General features: G+C 41.2%; 1 protein-coding gene across 2 annotated transcripts in view; it reads right to left on the bottom strand.

Annotated features, from left to right (window-relative positions):
- Positions 1-829: 829 nt before the first annotated feature.
- GRB2 (growth factor receptor bound protein 2) overlaps positions 830-20,689 on the bottom strand; it is a 52,391-nt gene continuing 32,531 nt past the window's right edge. For both annotated transcript variants that reach the window (XM_054221509.1, XM_054221511.1), the window contains exons 3-6: positions 12,993-13,090; positions 7,099-7,221; positions 4,494-4,662; positions 830-3,133 (exon numbers count right to left, since the gene is read on the bottom strand). In XM_054221509.1, coding sequence (XP_054077484.1) covers positions 2,948-3,133; positions 4,494-4,662; positions 7,099-7,221; positions 12,993-13,090 — 576 coding nt within the window. In that variant the 3' untranslated portion in view covers positions 830-2,947. The remainder of the gene's footprint in view (positions 3,134-4,493; positions 4,663-7,098; positions 7,222-12,992; positions 13,091-20,689) is intronic.

Raw genomic sequence — 20,689 nt, 5'->3', positions numbered from 1 at the left:
TATTGACTTTACTGGCACAAAATAAAACCATGGGAATACCCAGACATTTCTGAGCAACCACAGAGACTTTGACTACATCTGTATTTGAGCACAATGACTAAGAGCAACTGTTAAAAAACCCAAACCCTCGTGTGGGCCTTTTCCTATTAAAAATCGACTACAAAATTCACAGGCGCTTTCTGCACCCAAGCGAAGGCAGGGGAGCAGCTGCAGAGCCAGCAGAATGGCAGCTCCCCAGCAGCAGCCCACAGAACCACCCATGCACCTTCCTAGCGCAACCGAGCGGCTCCACTTCTTCGGGCAAGAAAAAACAAAAAACAATCCGCACAGCAGCGATGGAGCCGAGCGACAGCTCCCACGACAGCGGGGCTTACACGAGTCACCCGTCCATCGACCCCTCCAGCCTTCAGCAAGGCACTCCAGAAAGAACCAGTGTATCGCTCTGCTCACAACACTGCAGTCTGTACCACGGGGACGCTTGGGCAGTTCGGCAAAAAGCTTAGAAAAAAAGCAAGGGAAGAAATAGTGAAGTGCTGCCCTCCCACTCAGCCAACAAACACATGGCCTTCCGTCCTGGAAGCGACACGACCATTCCTTTCCCCCCTCCTCACTGTCACGCGTGTCAAGTGACACAGCTCTCCAGTGACTTTGCTTGAAAGAGTAATGAATTCAGCCAGAAACACAGAGATCGAACTATAATGCTAAAGAGTACAAGAGCTTCAGGCCAGAGCACACCTTACAGCTTTTCCCTCCCGTAGCAATTCAACAGCCTAAAAATTAGGTCAATCAGTTATATTTTGGTCAGTTAACTGAAATAACGGACAGATGCTCAAGTGAAGAATTCAATGTATATTTATTATTCACAGTTAATTACTATCTACCAAATGCTGCTGCAGAGTTAAAGGATTAAGTACATAGGCCTTTTTTTTTTTATTTAAACACTGATTTTTTTTTTTTTTAATATATATACACACACAAGACATATGTCTGCAAGGCTGCATGATATACACCAATTCCAAAATAAGGAAACAATCAAATGGTCCAGGTGTAGAATGCCATAGATTCCTTTTCCAATCACTTTACAAAGAAGGAAGAAAGTGAGTGACAGCTAGCAAGGAGAGGGGGAGAAAGTAATACTCTACAGGATAGCTCTCTCTTTCATCTGCTGGAAAATTAAAGAGTAAGGCAGAGTCCATCTCAGGAATAAAACATTTGTAACACGTAGTACAAAAAAAGGCACCCTCCAACAAAAGATTGCCCGTGCTCAGGCAGGGCGGGAGGAGATCTCCGCTGCAGTTTTTGGATTCGTTGGTGGGGTGAAGAGATCCAGCCAAATGGCCATCAGAAGGAAAAATAACACAACTAAAGATTGGCACAGAGAGCGGTGCGGCTTGATTGCTTTCCTTTCTGTCCAATTTAATGTCACACTGCTCTGGTGGAGGAGCAAATGGCCACAATAAATGCCGTTATGGTGCGGGGATTACAGTCATCACACAGCCTGCTGTGAATGGGGAGCAGGGTGGGGGGAATCTACTTCAACAGTAACACTGACCTGAGGAGGGAGGAGAAACGGGAGAACAGTGATGCCGACCCCACTTTTCAAGAGCAACACGACTGCAAATATTCCCTATCCAGGCCAAAGAGACAGGCTGATTACATGCATCACGTAGAAACATTCACTAATAGCATAAAGTTTTTTCAAGCACTATTTCTTGAGGTTTCTCTGCATTATAAAGTTTTCCATCAAAGGAATGTACATTTTATAGGACATCTCAGGGCTATTATTTCTCAAATTCCCCCCTTAGCCCTCCCACCCCAAAATACTCTTTCTCATTTTCCCTGGTCATAACTTCCCCCTTTCTCTTACTTCTTTTGAAGCTCTTGGATGCAGCTCCCCACCTCTGAGTGGCCCAAGTTGCCACTTGAATGCCTTGATTTTATCTTCCTTGGAATAAGGAAAGTTGAACAGTAAGACAAATCTTAAGATTAAAGCTCCATCTCTGTTTGTAGATTTTTCTCAAGTGTCCATTGATAAAACCACCCTCCTTTACATCCTTCCCCGAAAAGTATTTATTTACACATAGGCAGAAAAAAAAACCCTCTGAAAAGCTCTGGACTGTCCTTTTAACTTAAAAAATAATAAAAAAGAAAATAAGGGAAAGGCACTATGGAAAAAATTACAGAATGTGCTCAACCGTACACCTTTAAGAAAAAACAAAAAAGCTGTCAGCACAGCATTAACAGACTTCAGTTGTACATTGGAGTTTCTCAAAGCAGCTCTGTGACTCAAAAGAAATAAACAAAACAAACAAAAAGCCACGCAACTCTTCTCCCTTCCCCTGCTTGGAAGCTGCTGAGCTTCAGAAGAAAGTGCCAAAGGAGAAGAGACAATAAAAATTAGATTAACACCTCATCTTTCCCAGGCAAGAAGAGCTGAATGTTGAAGGCAAAAGCAGAGACTGATGATTTTTGTTTTTTTTTAAAGGCAGGACTGTGGATTTGGTTCTTCTCTCATGTCCCTTCATGTCAAATGAAGACCGTTTGCAGAGAGAGAAAATACCAGCAGAGTTTCTCCCTTTTCCTTTAACTGCATGGCTAGGACTTTATATGGCATTAAAACTTCATGCACTGATGGACAGAGGAGGACGGGGAAACAAGAAGAGTGAATGAAAGGGGGTAACCCAGGAGCAGCTGAGGAAATTTGTTATTTTCATATTTTTTTTCTCTCTCTTTTTTTTTTTTTTTTAAAGATAAGTTTTGGTGTGTAAGTTGAACTCTTTCCCCCCCCGGCCCCTGAAGTTCCGTACTGAGTGAAGGAGGATCACCTCACGGTGAAAGGTGACTCAGGTTTTATCGCCGTGTGATTTTAGGTCACTGGCTGCAGTTAGGCTCTGTATGTGTATTTACTGTTTCTCTGGTTTCTTTAAATAATCTCTAATATTTATCTCTAGATGTTCCGATTCACTGGGGTCACATAGTTGCGTGGAAACATGCCCGTCTGTCCGTGGCAGGCTCCCTTCCACCAGTTGGGGTCAGAATTGTCAAGGACTTGGATAAAGTCTCCACGGCGGAAGCCCAGCTCTCCTTCCTCCTGAGGATCAAAATCAAACAGGGCCTGAACATATGTTGGTTGCTGAAAGGGGAAAGAAAAAGATACACAAAGTGAGAATCATCCACAGCACTACAGACACCTGCTCCCTCAGGCAGCAGCTTAACTTACACCGGAGTTTAACAATAAACATTTGGGCTGTTTCATTTCCCTGCAAGCCAGCTTCCAACATCTGTAACAAGATGACAAAACAGGAAAGCACAGTCTATAGAAGACCTCTGAAAAAAGTCAAGTTTCTGTGAAAGAGCCGAAACAAAGACAGCAGATGACTCAGATGTTTTCCTACTGTTTTCCAGTCTTCATGGCCTACTGTAAATCTGTATTCTATTGCAATATAATGGTCTTGTTTATTCACCCTGTTTTCACCAAGACCATAAATATTACTAATCTACCTAATGCTGTAATACACAAAGTTCCCCCTAAAAACTGGATGTTGGCATTTTACACATTTTCCTTAAAACTCTCCAATATCAAGAAATTCTGTCACAGAGCGTTTTGCCTGGTCAGCAAAGACTTCCACTCTTACGGAAAAGCTAACAGTTCATTTAAAATGCATTTGCATTCTTAAAATTGTGAGGCTAGGAAGGTATCTTCATGTTTCTCATTTTCAGTCAGCTGTGTTCTCATCCTCTGTTTATCACTGACCCGACAGCGCAGAGCTACATGTTAATTCAGACAAACTGTGGCACCTGGAGAACAGTACAAGTTCCACGCTCCTTGTCTTCAAGCTAGAACTAGAACGCTGCACATAGAGGCAAAAGGATTTATCCAAAATTGAGAAAAGATACAGTTACATGTATTTTGATCGCCCTGGGAAATGGAACAAAACAAAGCTAGATACACACAAGCTGCTCTGCTGGCACTTAGCAGTAGATTTTTGTTTCTCTTAACATTGGTTAGATCCGAACCAGCAGGCTAGAGATGTTCCATATGCTACTACCTGTAACCACCTCTTCAGGAGAGACCAGTACCAAAGCTTCACTGGCTACAGAGGGGTACAGTTCTGGCTACAAGCCAGTACAAGTAGAACTATCCTTTCTTACTGTGTCCTAAAACAGGAGTAAACTCATTTTTAAGTCACAGGGATCAGATGACCTTCCTGCAAGAGTATCTATAAACATTAAAAGAAGCCAAATGTTCAAGCAGCAACAGTAACATTTGTCCAGAACCCCAGGGAAGACTAGGGAGTTGGCAGGCGGCTTTGCACAAACATCCAGCTTATTTCCCAGTATAATTCTGGCTGTGGTATCTAAAGATACACTTCCACAGACAAGAAAAATGTCACTCGGCTTCTCTCCATCCTATTTACTTTAAGATGCAATCTCACTTCAGACTGTGGTTCCAATAGTCTGAAAAGCACACTCTATGAGGATACTTCTCTTACCTGTGGCACCTGTTCAATGTCCCGGAGAAATATTTGCTGGTTCCTGGAGACAGATGTGGATCTGTGATAATCTACCAGCTCGTTCAAAGAATTGAACTTCACCACCCAGAGGAAATACTTGCCAGCCCCATCTCTAAGCACCTTGAAGTGCTGCACATCATTTCCAAACCTAGGAGGAAGGAGTGAAGGACACAAAAAAATAAGAAGCACATTATTAGTCACTGAGTACCCCTCTTCTGTAATTGTCAGCAGAGAGTTTGGAACAAAAAGGTCCTTCAGGGCACAATGAAAACTGTAAACAATGCTGATAATATAGATAACATTTGGCTGCTGTAAAACAGGTGTCTGAAAACCACTTGTTAATCCCAATACTGAATTAATTTTGAAATAAGTCCTGCAAGCTTCATATGTGCTTTTCTTATATCAGGACCAGCTTTTCCAACCACTCTGAATCTGCAGAAGTTTGAGGTCAAGGATTTCTGGTCTCACAACACTTTCTCCTGGATTACATGCAATATTTCAACTTTTTATTTTACACTACACTGCCACACAGCTGGTATCTAGTCCATGTACTTTTTGATGTATGTATGCAGGCACTCAAGTTGCTGAAGACAGTGCACAGAACACCTTGGACACATACCATCGACTTTTGCAGTACACGTACAAGGCCACATTAAAGTAGCTGCACCACAGTGCCTTCCATTCCACATTCCCAAATGCAAGATTTCAAAGTCAAACAGTAGAAGTGCTTCGGTTTAGCTCTTCACACACAGCGATTTCACAACTGACCTGAGCCAGTTTAGGTTTGTGCTACTCTTGCTATGGTCCTGTACTTCTCCCCATCTCAGTCCCTCCCTCACACAGCACCACTGGCTGTGTGTGATATTGCAATTCGTAAGCACCAGTCCCATTACAGGTAAACTGCTGGGAAAACACCGCCACAGGGAGGGTAGGATTGTCTGTTTTGGCAGCCAGTCTGGACTTATGCAAAAGACTGTCTTGCAAAACAAAAGGATCTCTCTGATCCTTAAAGAAAAAAAACAAAATCACCAAAAAATAGACAAAGGAAAACATAAAAAACTCAAAAGGTGATGCTGCACACGTAACACAGTGACTTCAATTCTGCCTTAACAATTCTTTCTGACAAATGAAGGCATTCTGCTGAAGCTACATTTCTAACAACTTTATTCTGAATAAAGGGAAACTCTGATGAGGTCCATTGGGATCTTCCAGACGAATGGCACATCGGGGTATTTTTACTTCAGTCTAAAACACCAAAACCAGAAGACAACTGTTCCCCACTTGGTATGCACAGCTTCTATACATTGGCTGAAAAAGTAGACACTATCTTGGCTACAAAGCTAACATGAAACAACTCATGAGTACTGCCTCTGCTCTCTCTTCCTCAACCTGAGAGCTTCTCACCATTTCAAATCCTGCAGACCACTGCTGAGGAAAAAGACTCTTCTAAATTAAAGAAACACGGGAGAATAAAGTCAACTGAGAAATCACCACCAGATGGCAACACTATGTTACAGGCAGGCAGAGCTATGCTATCGTAACTTTATGTTTCTTAAAGGAATGCGCTTTCTGGAATGAAGCTTCCATTCATATCTAGTATTCCAGCTTAGATGACTGTATCCAAGACAGAAATATAAACATCTCAAAATCAGTGGTTTTAATCCAGTTTGTTGTCATGACTCAGTGCTGCTGTACAGGATGATAAAAATCTGGTTACAGACCAAAGATGACCACAACAAAAAAAATCCTGCCAAGACAGATCACTGGTAGCCACAGAAAGTAGAGCAAACTAGGAATTGTGCATGAATAACCAAAAATTGTTAGGATTCTGAAGAAAACCCCGTTAATTTCTGGTAGGAAAAGGGAAATTTACGGAAAATAAAGAAAAAGGCAAAAATCAACTGCTGAGGACAGAATCCCTCCCAGCCCCAACCCAGGTTAAATTACATCATATACCCTTTCAAGTTCTTAGTACCTCTATTTTACAGTGACATCAAATGGGCAAGACAGTAGCATAGTATTTGTGGGCCATGCTAAACCAGCAGGAACTCCTGCTGGATGACAGCCAGAACTTCTAGTAAGGTTATTCAAGGATGAGAACTGTTTTTACAGCTCCAAGTCCCAGTCCTAGATAACATGAGTATCCCCAAAGATTGTGCCAAGCAGACGTGAAAAACATATTTGAAGCGTATTACACAAAGAGGAAACAAAGAGTAAGAACTTGTACTGTAAAAGAGGAATGAAGGAGGATGGGAGAGAACATATACACACCGGGCACTTTGTGGCTGTAAGGAGGAAGAATGGATCCACAAACTAATCAACAGATAGTGCCTGAGACTACATAAGCCAGACAACAACATGCCACCTGGTCAGCCCTGTAGGCTCATTACAAACCAGAACGTGTGTATTTGTTCTATTAAAGAGTGAATAAATAAGTATCACTGGAAGAACAGGAATGCTACAGGGCATCTGGAAGATTATTCCTGCTCCTCAGCATTGACAGTCACCTGTCCTTTATCCACAAGTCCAAATGAGCAGTAGATGGCCTGATTACCACGCACAATTCCTTCTGGGGATTACTTACTTGACTGAGAGGGAGAAGTCCCCAGGAGCGCTCTCACTTTCCCTGATGAGGAAGGCACCATCGTGTCTCTGTTTGCCTAACATCTCTTCAGCCTTCGCCCGGGGAATCTTTCCAAAAAACCACCTGTGGAGTGAGGAAAAGAAGACAATAGGGAAAGTTAAGAATTTTAATGGAAGAGCCAGATGTAGATATTCACAGAGATTAAATGATTCTTAACAGAAATAATTACACTGCACCTCACTCTCACTCCAATACAGGCCACTGAACCATGCAGCTTTTCACAACGTTTTGTCCTGGCAATGAAGCAACCGCTGACTTGATAAATAGGTGCTTCCCATAGCCCTATTTCACCCAATTTAGCAAAGAAGAAATGTGGTAAGAGTAAAATCCTCAAATTACAAGATTCATTTTCACAGGTGGAAAAAAAAAAACTTGCTCAAAATTTAATGCATTGTTCATATTGTTTTGCACCCCATTGTATCTGCAGTTTAGCATATAAAACATCACAAGAACCTAATGTACCCAATTGCTTCACAGCAAAGTCCTGCTTCGTGAGACTAAGACGACTACCCTGGGAACTGGCTACAACCTTGGACAAAGTTAAAATGTCTGCTGTGGTCTGCACTTATATCTTAGTTATCAGGCCTCATAACCTAAAGTAAAACAGATTAAATGCCTAGGTGAAGCAAGAAAGTCAAGTCCCTTCCTCTATCAGTAACGAATAAAGTCTGATGTCTCTACATGCAAAGTTTTAATTGTCCAAACTGTATGATAACATCAACTCAGAGACAACAAAGAAGTCCTGCACTGGCGGCTGGTCACTATTGAACTTTCCTTTGATATAGCAGCATTTATTTCACTATTAGTACACAAACAGAATCAGTGGGGAGTAACTACACAGTCTCCTTTATTACTTATGCCTTCTAAGGAGAACCCGCCCATGCCTTAGCCACAATTTGCAGAGCAGACTTTAAGGAAAATTTAAGTTATTAAGGATTAGGCACAAACTCCACTATTTTAGTGGGTAGATATATATTTTTATTTTTTTTTTTTTAAAAAAAGGTAGTATTTGCAAAATGCAAAGGAAACACTGGGAGTTCACTCACAGGTTTCTCTTCAGAAACATCACAGCTGTAGAAACAAGATCCTGTCTATGGATTGACCCATCCTGCACAAATGAAAAGAGCATTTTCTATCAAAACCAATTTCTGGTCTCTTTTAGATCAGGTGGTAAGACAGCAGAGAAGATGAGTAGCTTCATTCAGCAGCTGGTTGTTCCTGCAGCCCAGAGTCCAATATTTCTGACCCCTACCAGAACACTGTGGTCAAAGACAGGCATCATGTGCCAGAAAGCTGTGGCAGGTGCCAGGAGCAGAGTTACATGCAGACCAAGTCAGGAAAGTTCCCTCAAGGTCTCTCTGCTTCATTGCAGAGGAGTGCTGAGCTGGCATGCAATTCAGTTCTAGGAAAGATGCTGATAATACTTGTTTCAGTAGCCTATTTTCTTGCTTTCTCCTGCAGCTGGGACAATCTAGCAGCTTTCACATAAGCAGTCACATGAAACAGCTGCACCATGGAAGCCACATCTGAAATTCTTGACAGCTGCACAGAACTCAAAGCCGCAGGCTGACCACCTCCATGACACCGAGGGTTGAACCCACCCCAGGCAACCAGACTGTCAGCACTGACCAACAGCCCCTGGTCATGGGATTCTTACCCACATTTGCATTTGCATTTCAAGACTAACCCAAGATTAAAGGCACGCAAGGGCTGAGTGGTAGGTCACATGGTGTGGGAAAAGCAGAACCATCTTGACAACCAAGAAGTACAGCTTTCAGTTCTGAGTAACAGATCACACAGGATAGAAGCACGCACTTACCACAGCCTCCAACCCTGCAGATGACTGACCTTAGAGGAGCGCACTTAATAACAAGAGCTCCACTCACAAAGTTTACTCTCTACAGTGAAGGTTCGGGTGCAGCAAAAAGACAGAAGTTGCAGAACCCTCCCTGAAACAGTTGTTCTTAAGAGAAGCTGAAGCTTTCATGAAGTCACAAAGTCACCAGATGTCCCTCTCTCAGAAGCACCTATCTCTAGAGCTGAAGGAGGACCGATTACTTGATTTCCAGACTCTCCAGCTACTGGCAGCCTTCGTTCCTCTAAATGGCTGTCTTCAGTATCTGCTCACCATAGAGGGCTACACAAAACCACATCCCTATATTCTACCAAGGATGATGAGTCCACAGACATATTTCTACTATATGCAACATACTCAATAAAACAACTCTAGGACATCCCCCTTGTAAAAGGAGTATTCACTCCATTTAGCTATGCAGCTCCATTATGAAAAGCATTTTGGCACTGAAAATGACACATCTTGTTTACAAACTCGGTTTCCATGAACACCTAGACATGTTTTACTTGCTTGCAAGGCTTGTTGTGTACTTTTTATCCCCTGGAATGGAAAGGAAAAAGCTTTCTCCCACAAGCATCCTATTTCCAGTGCTAAAGAACTTCACGGCATTTAGTAATTTTCCTGGTGGTTTAGCATCTGCGACGCTTCTCGGTACTCAGGGTGGTGGCAGAGACAGCAGAGGGACTGTCTACCTGTCCCTCACTGTACCCTGCTGCCTTCAAAAATCAACCAAGAGAAACCATTACATGAAACTCTTTCAAAATTCAAAGGTAATATTTTGTTTCCTGGGCTTCTGGCACAATTTTCAGAAAGATAAGGAAGTCTTGAATTTTGCCTCTGACAAATGTTACATAAAGCAAGCTTTATATTACGAATTTAGATATCTTGCCACAGTTCTTGTTTAGAAAGTGTTTTAATTCTGTTTAGTTCTCAAATAATTATCTATTACTCACACGTGACTTAGAAATGAAAGCCACATCTTAAAACAAAACCAAAACACCTCACCCATTTCTGCAAAATAGAAGGAAAGCCTGAAAGAGCTCAACTCAACTTCTATACAATCTTTCCTGAAGCCTCAGAAGTATACCCTATTTTCCCCCTAAATTTTACTGAATCACTACAAAGTAGAAGTGTACAATTAATGTTCGATTAAAGGAAGTAACACTTCCAAAATGAAGTTTTCTGCCAGCTCTAAGGCACTTTAAATAGCAAGACTAAAAATCTTTCACAATTCTTCAACTCCCTTGCAGTTTTATGACTTCACTAGCACTTTAGCCATTCAGAGTAAAAGGATCTCAAACTCTAAATATAAAGAAGATGAAAAAACACCACCATAGATGAAAGAAACAAAGGAAGTTATTTTGAAGGACTATTGTCTACTTAATAACACACTTGTAAAGCATCAGAACTGTTGTGCACATATGAATCTTCTCTACAAAATGATTGGAAAAAAAAATCACAGCATATCCAAGAGAATTAGGCCAAATAAACTGACCACAACATTCCCACAGCTTCCTTGCTGAAGGGCTAAACTTGATAACACTTGTCTCCAACTAGCTTTGTAACGTAGGTGAAACTCACCCAGTCAGCACTGCAAAACCAAATCCGGGCATTACTGCTGATGCTGCACGGCTAGAGGGAGATGCACTGATTGGTACAACACAAAGTTCACATTGCGTTCAGACTCATTTCGATCGGTAGTTTGGAATTCTTTTGGCTTTACTTAGCACGAACATTTAGCAAGGTCGATTTCCTCCATGAAAGTTACAATACTGCAAAGTGAGACTTCAGCAATATTTTCAAGGAAAGCTGATTATGAACACAAACACTTGAGATACACACACCATGAGCCTGATCCAGGCCATTTCATAAACAGCAAATTCTTCCCATACTTCCCTAAAGAGAGAAAGGTATTTCTGCCACTGAACTGCACTGTTGTGCCTTCACAGGAAGCCTCCCTGCCCAGAGCTTCCTGCAGCTCTTCTCTGAGTATCATGCCTATGTCTACATAAATCTTTACTTTCTTAATGGATGTGGCAATTTAGATTAACCCTTCAGAACTCAGGTGGCTCAGCTGGTGACAGAGAGGTGCCACATTTTCCTTTCAGCTTCATTTGCTAGTAGTTACAAAGCAAACTGGAAGCTTTGCAAAATAAAAGCAAGAAGAAACACTGCATTTAAGACTAGCTATGGGGCTGGAGGATTTAAGTCTCAGATCCTACGACAGGATTTAAAGCCATTTTCAGTTGGTCTCTTTCCAAATCGTCTTGAAAAGCTCTTGTGCCACCTTCTCACACCACAGTTTGATACTAGTCTGAGAAAAGGAGCATTCTCTTTCTCACACCTTGTCAGCTGCCTGTAATTTGCTTTTTTGTATGACCTGCTGGACTACTTAGAGAGCTCTGCATTACAGCTAAGCTACCATTACACTATAAAAACTTTTGCATAATTTCCCAGGGTTGTTAATGCACTAGTTAAGACTCCCAGCATTGCTGACACATGGCACTAACTCCATCCAGCTGCCATCAGCAGTTTAAACATCTTCAGAAAAGGTCAAATTAACTACACTTAAAAAACACTACCAAATTCTCCCCCTTGCAGGCTCAGATATTGTTCATTCCCCTTTGATATGAAAAAGCAAAAAACTGACAGTTCCAACTCTCTAAAACAAAATACCACGGATGATTACAGAACAAAGTGATCATCGTATGAGACATCACCGCAGTACAACTCAAATGCCTGCTGTTATAAGAAGATGTATGATGATTCAAATCAATGAGAGAGAGAAATTGCAATGTACATTTGTGATCCCCAGCTGACTAGCACGATCAGGGTAAACAGACATGTTACTGCAGCAGATGAGGCTTTAAACAATTTCAGAATTTTCCTGTGCGTGCTTGCTTCAATTCCCACTTGGCTGCACTAAAGCTGTATACCTCCTCTCCCTCCTGGGACAGAGTCCCTCAAAAGCTTCCTCCTATTTCAAGAGCCCTTAGAAAAATAATTCTTTATTGGATTTAACTGCAATATCTTCATGATATAATTACAGGCAACAATTAACAAATCAATCATCAGTTTTTGTGGACAGCTCCTTGTAAAAACCCCAATTACAGGTTTTGCTGCTCCTTCCTAAACCTTTTCTCCCCTTTGAACCTGGTTACCCAGAGGTTGCTGCTTTCTTGTTCAGATGTTGAAGGATCCCAAAGGTTGACAGAACCAGAGTTTAGTAGAAGACAGCAGAAATACATGAAGTGACATGAAGAAAATACACAGACATGAAATGCTACTGTTTTCATATGCCAGATTCTCTATATCTAAGAGGAAATGTTCAAAGTAGTTACTCAAATACAGTTCTCTGCAGCTGCAAATCAATGCAACTATACTCACATAAAAGTACGCACCCTTTGAGGTTGGCCCGTTTTGTGAGGAAGGTGTTGAACCAGATGGATGCCAGAGGTCCTGTTTGACCTAAATTATTCTGTGATTCTATAGTCAGGATGTGACACAGACATACTAAAAGTACAGCTCCAAATATCCTTAAATATTTTTCTGGTGAGCTCTGAATGCCACAATTTTTACTCTTATCTGCTTCGCGAAGTAAAATAAAGAATCATCACAGGAAAACAGTCACTGTTTTTCCCCAGGGCAGCGGTGGTGACAACTCTCTACTAAAGTGTTTTCTGCTGGTTTAGGCCTGCTACCCCCAAGGTCAGTCAGTCTGACACTACAGCAAAGCACCGGAGCAACCACCAGAGAAGCTTCCAAAATACTCTGCTATATAGCCAGCTGTGAAATGAGTTACAGTGCACAACAATGCAAGTTGCAGCCAGAGATACAACTCGATCGCCATCCTTTATCTACCCATACATTTTGGTAGATCTGGTTAAGGTACGCTTTGCAGAGTACAGCAAACCTCCCTTCTGTTTGAGAGGATGCACAAAGTAAGATCAGGGGAGCCTATCACCAAAGCTCTACTTACGGGTGTGGTTTCATTTCTATGTAGTTCTTGGGAATGAAGCCGTCTTTTCCATTGAGTTCTGCCTTGTACCAATTCTGATCACATTCTTCATTCAAAACCTGAAGGAAACACACACACAAAAAAAGCTTACCACATTTCAAGATACAGCAAAACTGATGAAGGTACTAATTTATTCTTCCCATTCTTGTTTCAAAGACTGCTCTTGTAAGATGAAGCTATAAAAAATGGTGCTAGTCATCCCACTCCACCGCATCTCATGAGCATTCAGAACTGTGGTGAATAAAAAGCTGGACAAGTAGTTTAAAATAGCTGAAGGACTTTAGTGCCAAAACCCCATACTTTAGTAAGAAAGTCACTGTCAGTCCACAGGTACTTTTAACAACATAACTGGATTGGGGTCTGTGCCAAAGATTAAGTTGGCTGTCATCACCAGAAAAATCCTGTCCAAAATCTGCAAGGCAAGAAATTCTGATTATTTATGACTTCTAACAATCACTTTTTCCTGAATTCAGATGACAAACCTAATGCTTTCAGCATAAATGTGATTTCATCCAGCTTTTCTACACTTGCACTGGTTGCCTAGAATTAAGGATTCAAGGCAACATCTGTATTATAGAGAATTTTACAAAAAAAACTCCCTCGTGACAACATTAGCACAGGCCCAATGCAGATACAACTGGCAGCTTCAGCTGGTTTTGCTGATACAAGTTAAAACCAGGTTAAACTGGACGGCAGAAACAGTGACTTGCCTGTTGAGCATTTTTTTATGTCAATAAAGCAAGTTAAACACATACAAACAGCAAATGTAGATGAACAAAGATTTTCTTTTTTTTTTAAGGCATACTTTTCTTACTATAACTTTATTCTAAAATGAATGAAAGATCAGGAGTCGCAAGAGAGGAGCCAAGTGAATAGGCTGCTTTAAAAAGCACAAGTTGATACTTCAAAGCATACTTGCTCTAAAATCTTCAGTGCTTTATTTTTCATTGAGTTTCTGTCAAATTGTACAGTGCAATAGGTAAGCCTGGTGTGCTGACTGAAACTAGTCTCTTGAATAAAGCATTATTATGTTCTGTAAATAAAGCCATGCTATAGTTTGAAACTACTTCTCCTCAAAAAAGTTTTACTTGGTTCTAGAAGTAAACAGCACACAGAACCTGCCCCCCCTTTAAAATTAAGCACCACAACGTTTTCCCCGAGCACTTTCATTCCTTCTCAGCTTTCTGAAGTTCTTTTTAACTTTGCGACAACGGCCAACAAAAAGCTGTATCCGAGGTTAAAAAAAAAAAAAAAAGAAAGAAATGTACTTAATGTACTTAAAGCCTCAAGTCACAAAAGTATCACATGATTAGCATTGCCTGATTGCCTGAATACAGGAAGATGAGGAAATGCAAAGGGAAAGACAACATGAACACAGATCCAGAGATCACATATTACATACAGACACCTTACGGTGAAGATATCTGCCTAAAACCCAAAATCTTCATAAGCAGTTATTGCCGCTTCCGACTTCCCCCCCCCCCCCCCCCCATCTCTTTTGTTTCTTTTTTTGGAAGGGTGATGAGAGGAAATTAAAAATAAATAAAAGGAAAAGCAGACAAGAATTTGCAAGCGCAGGCCTTAAAAGTCTTATAGCTGATGGGAGTACTTCAAGAAAATTAAACTCTACAGATCAATGTTTGCTGCCTTTCAAAAGTAAGTGTCATATCAAGACCCTAATCTGCCTCATTGCTCACTGCTACATACAAAAGAGAAAAACCTCAAAAGCTACTGAAATGAAATCCAGTAAAGCAAAAAAAGAAAAGAATCTGAATCTCCTCAGCAAATTCCAGTGGGTCACAGTTACCTGCCTGTTCCTTAATCCCAGCCGAAGGGGCCGAGGGCAGGGTGTGCAGCCCCAGGTGCCAGCACCTCCGTGGGGGAACTGGCACAGTAGCAGGGCCACACCTACAGAACTTTAGGTGAGCAAAGATATGCACCTTTACAGCCCAATTCAGGATATTTTCAGTTGAAGAGACTTTAATACTTAAAAGATCCTAAAATAAAAATATTCCAAGCTTTCTTTGGTGCAGTTACTACCTTGGGCTTGTGTTTATTTATTTACAAGCATCATTCTAGCATACATTACAGTTCAGGCATTTAGCAAGGATAACGTGACCACAGGCCGCAAGCAGTTCCAGCGTGGCTGTTACAGGCTCCGAGAGAAAAAGCTGCACATGGGGAGTTGGCGCAGATCAGCTGATGGCTGCTGAGGGGCTTTTAAGCAAGAAAACGGTGCACGTCTCACCACCACTGTACCAACTGCGAGACAGCCTTCTGTGCAGAAACTGATTCAACCCCAGAATATAAAATACAGGTAGATGACACCAGCAGGCAGTTCTGGGGTACTGAGCAGGGAAGATGGAAATTGCAAACAGATACGTAAAAAAGTCAATTACATGGAGACAGAGAGCACAGGTTGAAGCCCAGATCCACAACTCAGCCATGCAAAGATTTTGGCATATAGCTCGAATGACCAGGAAGTTCGATTGTTATATACCTCAGCCGCCATCACCAGAGTAATTTACAATACAATAGAACAGAAACGTGACACATTTTGATGTGATTTCTAATAAGCCAAATCTTACGCAATGGTGTGCACTCCTTTATCAAAGATGGCATGGATCAAATCTTTGGTAAGATTGTGTACTACAAACTCATTTCATTACCATCAGAGAACAATTAAGGGATAGAGTAGTCTGTTCTTTTTTGAAGATTTAAAAAAAAAAAAAAAGGGTAAATTGTAGCTTCATATGAAGGACAATACCACATACTTGTGCTTTTGGCAGTAGGTATTACAAATTATTAGAGATTCCAATGCCCAAATGTAAATTATTCTAATGAGTTTTATCTTGCTCTGAAGATATGCTAATAGATTTGGAGGAGGCAAATCACATAGGGCTTGGGGTAACTCATTACTGCTTGGCCTGAAGCCAATGCCAGTGAGGGAGCATTGCTGAGGCACGCAGTAAGCTTTGTGAGCGGGAAAAAAAAAAAAAACGCTGGATAAAAGGCATAGTAAGGTGAACTGCCTACATGTATACATGTACAACCTGTTCAGGGCACTTATGGCATAATAATGAATCCTCCACAGCTTCTCCCCCCACCCCACCCCGCCCCCCCAGTGGCTTTGTTTGCTCCAAGGACTTTTTCCTGCTTCACACCCAGACTGACGTACCTTCATAGCCGGTTGTCCTTTCTAGGATCATTTTAACTGTCTGTCACAGCTCCATTCACGCCCTGGCAGACAGTCAGACTATCCATGCCCTGGATTATACACCAGAGGGCTTATACACACACAGTCACCCTGTAAGCACCCTTGCTTTCCCCTTGCTGGGTTGCTCCTCCACTGCGCATTCTTCCAGAGGCAACAGAACTTGCTGTTTTCTTTACACAGCTCCCTGTTCACGTATCATTTCAAAAGAAGTCACCTCCACAACAGATATCTACAAAATCGTTTCTTCTGACAGCGTCTCAAATAGACACCACTGGAGGTGCTCCCAACGTTTATAGTCAAGCAAAAATGACTTGTACTGAAGTACCTTAAGTTCAGGACAACTTTGCAGTCACGTGCACGAGGTTGGAATTCTGATGGCTGCTATGAAGTTAGGTAGCTATTATTATGACAACTACAGAACAGTCATGTAAAATTTCAGCTTCCACAAAACTTATGCCACTAACAGCCATTAGTGAAATACAACTAAAAAGTCGGGAACACACATAAGAACTCTTTGCACTGCTGTTATCTGGCTTAGACGTTTACATCTGACTTTGCCCTCTTTTCTTTTAAATTGTAAACCCACCGAAATGAAAGAACTGACTTTATGTAATGAAACAATTTTGCTGCAAAACATTTTAAAAAAAACATCCAGTAAATCCGTCTATCCCATACCTCCAACTGTCCTCCAAGTGATTTCCAGATAATAATTAGGATTAAAATTTATCATCTGGATACTTAAAAAACAGTGCTATGCCTCTAAGAAAAATAAAGATTCTTAAATGAACTATGGTAAGATTTTCCCAGACTTACCCAAGCTATAAAATTTAGTCTAAGTACTGCACGTACCACTGGATTTTGCCTTGAAAACTTCCCCAAGTACAAATAAATACAAATAAGTTAAGCAACAAGATGAAACTTAAAATTCACTGCTCCAAACTGAGACAGCCTTCAGAGTCTACAAAAACTCGAAATGTCACAAACACTTATCTCAACAACTGTTAAAACCTGCTGCTCTTTGTATAGCTCAAAACATAAAGCATTCCTTTGCAGCCAATCCCCATGTCTGCTGTAGATCTAATCAAGTCTATGCCAGAGCGACTGTTCCTTTCACACTGGGGCATCTGTGCCTGAGAGGAGGAAGAAGGAAGAATATATATTTTTAGCCACTACATTTGAACATGTACTGCCATGTGACGTCCTCAGTCTGCAGTCAGCCCTGTTTTCCAGTAATAGTGGCTCAACCACTGCCCATCAGTTTCCCAGTTTGATAATAGATCTCTTACCAACAAAAGCCCATCTGTTCCCATGGAAATGGAGAAGTGGCACTGCCCAAGAGCCGCACAGCAAGGCAGTCACCAAGTTTTAGCCGGAACAGCTCACACACAACAAGCATTCCCGGCCATTTTCAACCCCATACCTGGCGAATATTTCTAAGCACAGCTTAGAATTCACCTTGTGAATTGTTGCACACCAGTTTTGATCTTCTAAAAACAACTTTCAGGAACATGCAAGCACTAAACCAGAATATAACAAGCAGATCTGGCATCTCAACTCTCAAGCTGACTCCCATATGCAAACATGAAACTAAACATAAGGCCTCAAACGTACTTATGTGCTTGCAAATTTAGTCAAATTCATCAGAATGCTTGGATTTTGGAGAGACAAACCCCAAGAAACTTGTTCAGTGAGGGCTGTGAGTTTTGGCTGAGCCCCCTCTTTTCCTTGAACTGTAAGGTTTTCGGGTTCTTGCTGTGCTAACTGAAACAGAAGGTAACAAGTACAACCTGTTAGCTGCCAACGCGGCTTTCCCCCTTCACAAAGTTGCACTGACACAACCACGAAGAAAACAATGCAGCGTATTAGAAACGCTCCCAAAGTCTTAGGAATCCAAGGAAAGCGCTCACAACACTCAAACTAGGGCAGAAATTAAAACTTAAGAAGTGAACAAATGATTCCAAGGCAGCAATTCTGCAACTGAATTTTTAAGCCTGGAAGTTACTTGTCCCGGGGAGGAATGGTGGTTGGGAGGACGGTTCTCACCCTCCCACCACAGAGGTGCTTTAACACAGCTTTTCATTTCAGAGAAAAATGGCTCCTTTCCTGCTCCAAAAAAAAAATACGGACTAGCTACAAGACCAGTGAGCACCCACTGCTTTACGGGAAGCCACACCTGGATTCAACAGAGCAAGTTCAACACAGTCCATTATGTAACATTTTTCTTCCCCACAAACTTACTGCAAATGGCACCACAGAACATGCAAATTCATCTCTTCAGGGTTTTGTAGAAGACAACCCACGACGTGGCCTGATAACCTGCAGCTCCCTGCCTCATCCTCGGGTTGCACAAAATCCTCACTCTGGCTGCTTAACACCATCAACAAGGCGGCTTGCAGTGGAAACGGCATCTTAAGGAGACCTAGGGTAATCTGCACGTCAAAATGGCATTGTAATTCAGGTCAAGCCACATCGGAGTTTTGCTTTTCTTGGTTTACTCATCATGACACACAGTGCAGTTAAAATTAACTTAAACATTCAATTTAAACATTCAATGCAAAAAGATACATCAGACAATTAAGGTCACTAGCTCAAGAACACATAACGCCTAAAGTATTTTAGGCTTTTCCTTAAATTCACTTTGTCACAATCACGCATAGGAAATGCAAAATATCCACATTTTTCAGATCAAAACTTAAAGCACCATGTTTGGACATGCTTTTAAGATTGTGAATACTCGCTCTCTAGACAGATATAAAAAGCTGTGGGAAGCTTAACAACCACTGAGCAAGCATCACTGGGAACAGTCAGAGAAAGACTGTTTCTTAAACTGCACTCAACTACCAAGTATTATAATACCTAAATAATGCATATAGATTGTAATAGAATACAATAATGTTTTATGGATACAGGTTTTCATTCTCACCCTCACCCCAATTCTCAGTGTTACTATAGAAACACTTCTACCCTGATCTTTATAAAGGCACAAAAAGAGCACAAAATACAAACTAAAAAAAAAAATTCAGAACGTCTTCCCAGCACAACACACACGAGGTACAAGGGCCCTTATTCCCCACTCCTCAAGTGGTGCTTTTGTCAGAAGCCTTATCTGAAGTGACGATTTCTACTTCACTCTGACAGCGTTTACCACAGCATGGCCAAGCAACTGAAAGCAGGAATCGAGGACAGCAAATTTTGAAGCTGTTCAAATCAAAAGGCTAGTGTCTGGGTTACACAGTGCTGTCTTTAGACATATTTTCTTCTCAAAGAAACTAAGTTATTTCTATTCATCTTGAAGGAACCTGGAAACTAGTCCAAAGCAAAACAGAAGACAAAGCTGAGAGACAACAAACCAAAAATGACAGTGAAAGCCACAGGACAAGGCCACTCTAGGATCTAAGCTTCTCTTTCCAAACTGTAAATAATATTGTCATCCAAGTCCATTGCACAAATCTACTCCTCACTGGAGGTTCCTTCCATATAAACATTTATAGGTAAATCCATAATTCCCCAAACCTTCAGAAAGCGTTGATGCGGAGAAGTAACTGGGTAGGATTACAGGAAATGATGTTACCTTTAACTACATGAGATAAAGGCAAGTTGCAAATACAATTCCACGCAATATTTCACCATGCAAAACTCCAGATAGAGAGAGAGATACAATGGTCAAGAAATCCACAGTAACCCTGTCTGGCAAGTACAGTAAAATACGTTGTAACAAAGGAAAGTCCAAAGAGAGGAGTGTAGCTAGGAATTATCATTCAAGTTTTCATGTCAAAACCACCTCTTTTTTTTTTTCCTTTTTCTTTTTTTTCCTATGTAACACAAGAATACTTGAGGCAACTTTAAGTTAGCTGAGGTACAACCAAGTCTAGCCACAAGGACAGAACTCAGCCCAGACTACCTTACCCTGCCTCTCAGGCCTTGCAAGTCTTGTACTACTACCTCCCTTCTGGCAGAAGCCTTCAATTATGAAGACTTATTTATTTAAGATAATAGAAGAAAGAGAGAAAGAAGTAAAAAAAGAACAATATAAACAACAATTCTCTTTTCCTATGGCTCACCGTTTTTGTTTTACGTGGCACAAAGAGATGGAAGGAAAAAAACCACAGTATTTTAAAGTGTGTTGTAGTGATCTCCACAATGTCTGATGGAGATCCTGGAAGGAGTCAACAAAGTTCCAAACAAAGGAACTTTGCCACAGGTCTTGTCTTCAATGAAGTTTCCCCCTGTGTAGGAAGTTTCCACTAACACAAACACATAGAGGTAAAATGATAACAAGTTCACCAGTTCTGCCTACTTTGCTTGTGAAGGATAGCGAGACATCAGCCGCAGCGATTACAGAATTTTCTTCAAATTAGTCCTCCCACTATTACCACTTGTATAAAGGTTAAGCTATAGATGCTACAACGTGCGTGTTTTCAAGAGGGTTGATGCAAAATCT

The sequence above is a fragment of the Rissa tridactyla genome, chromosome 15 (genome assembly GCF_028500815.1).
Source record: "Rissa tridactyla isolate bRisTri1 chromosome 15, bRisTri1.patW.cur.20221130, whole genome shotgun sequence".
NCBI classification, from domain to species: domain Eukaryota; kingdom Metazoa; phylum Chordata; class Aves; order Charadriiformes; family Laridae; genus Rissa; species Rissa tridactyla.
Note: the sequence above shows the minus strand (reverse complement) of the source record. Positions and strands in the feature narration are given on the sequence as shown.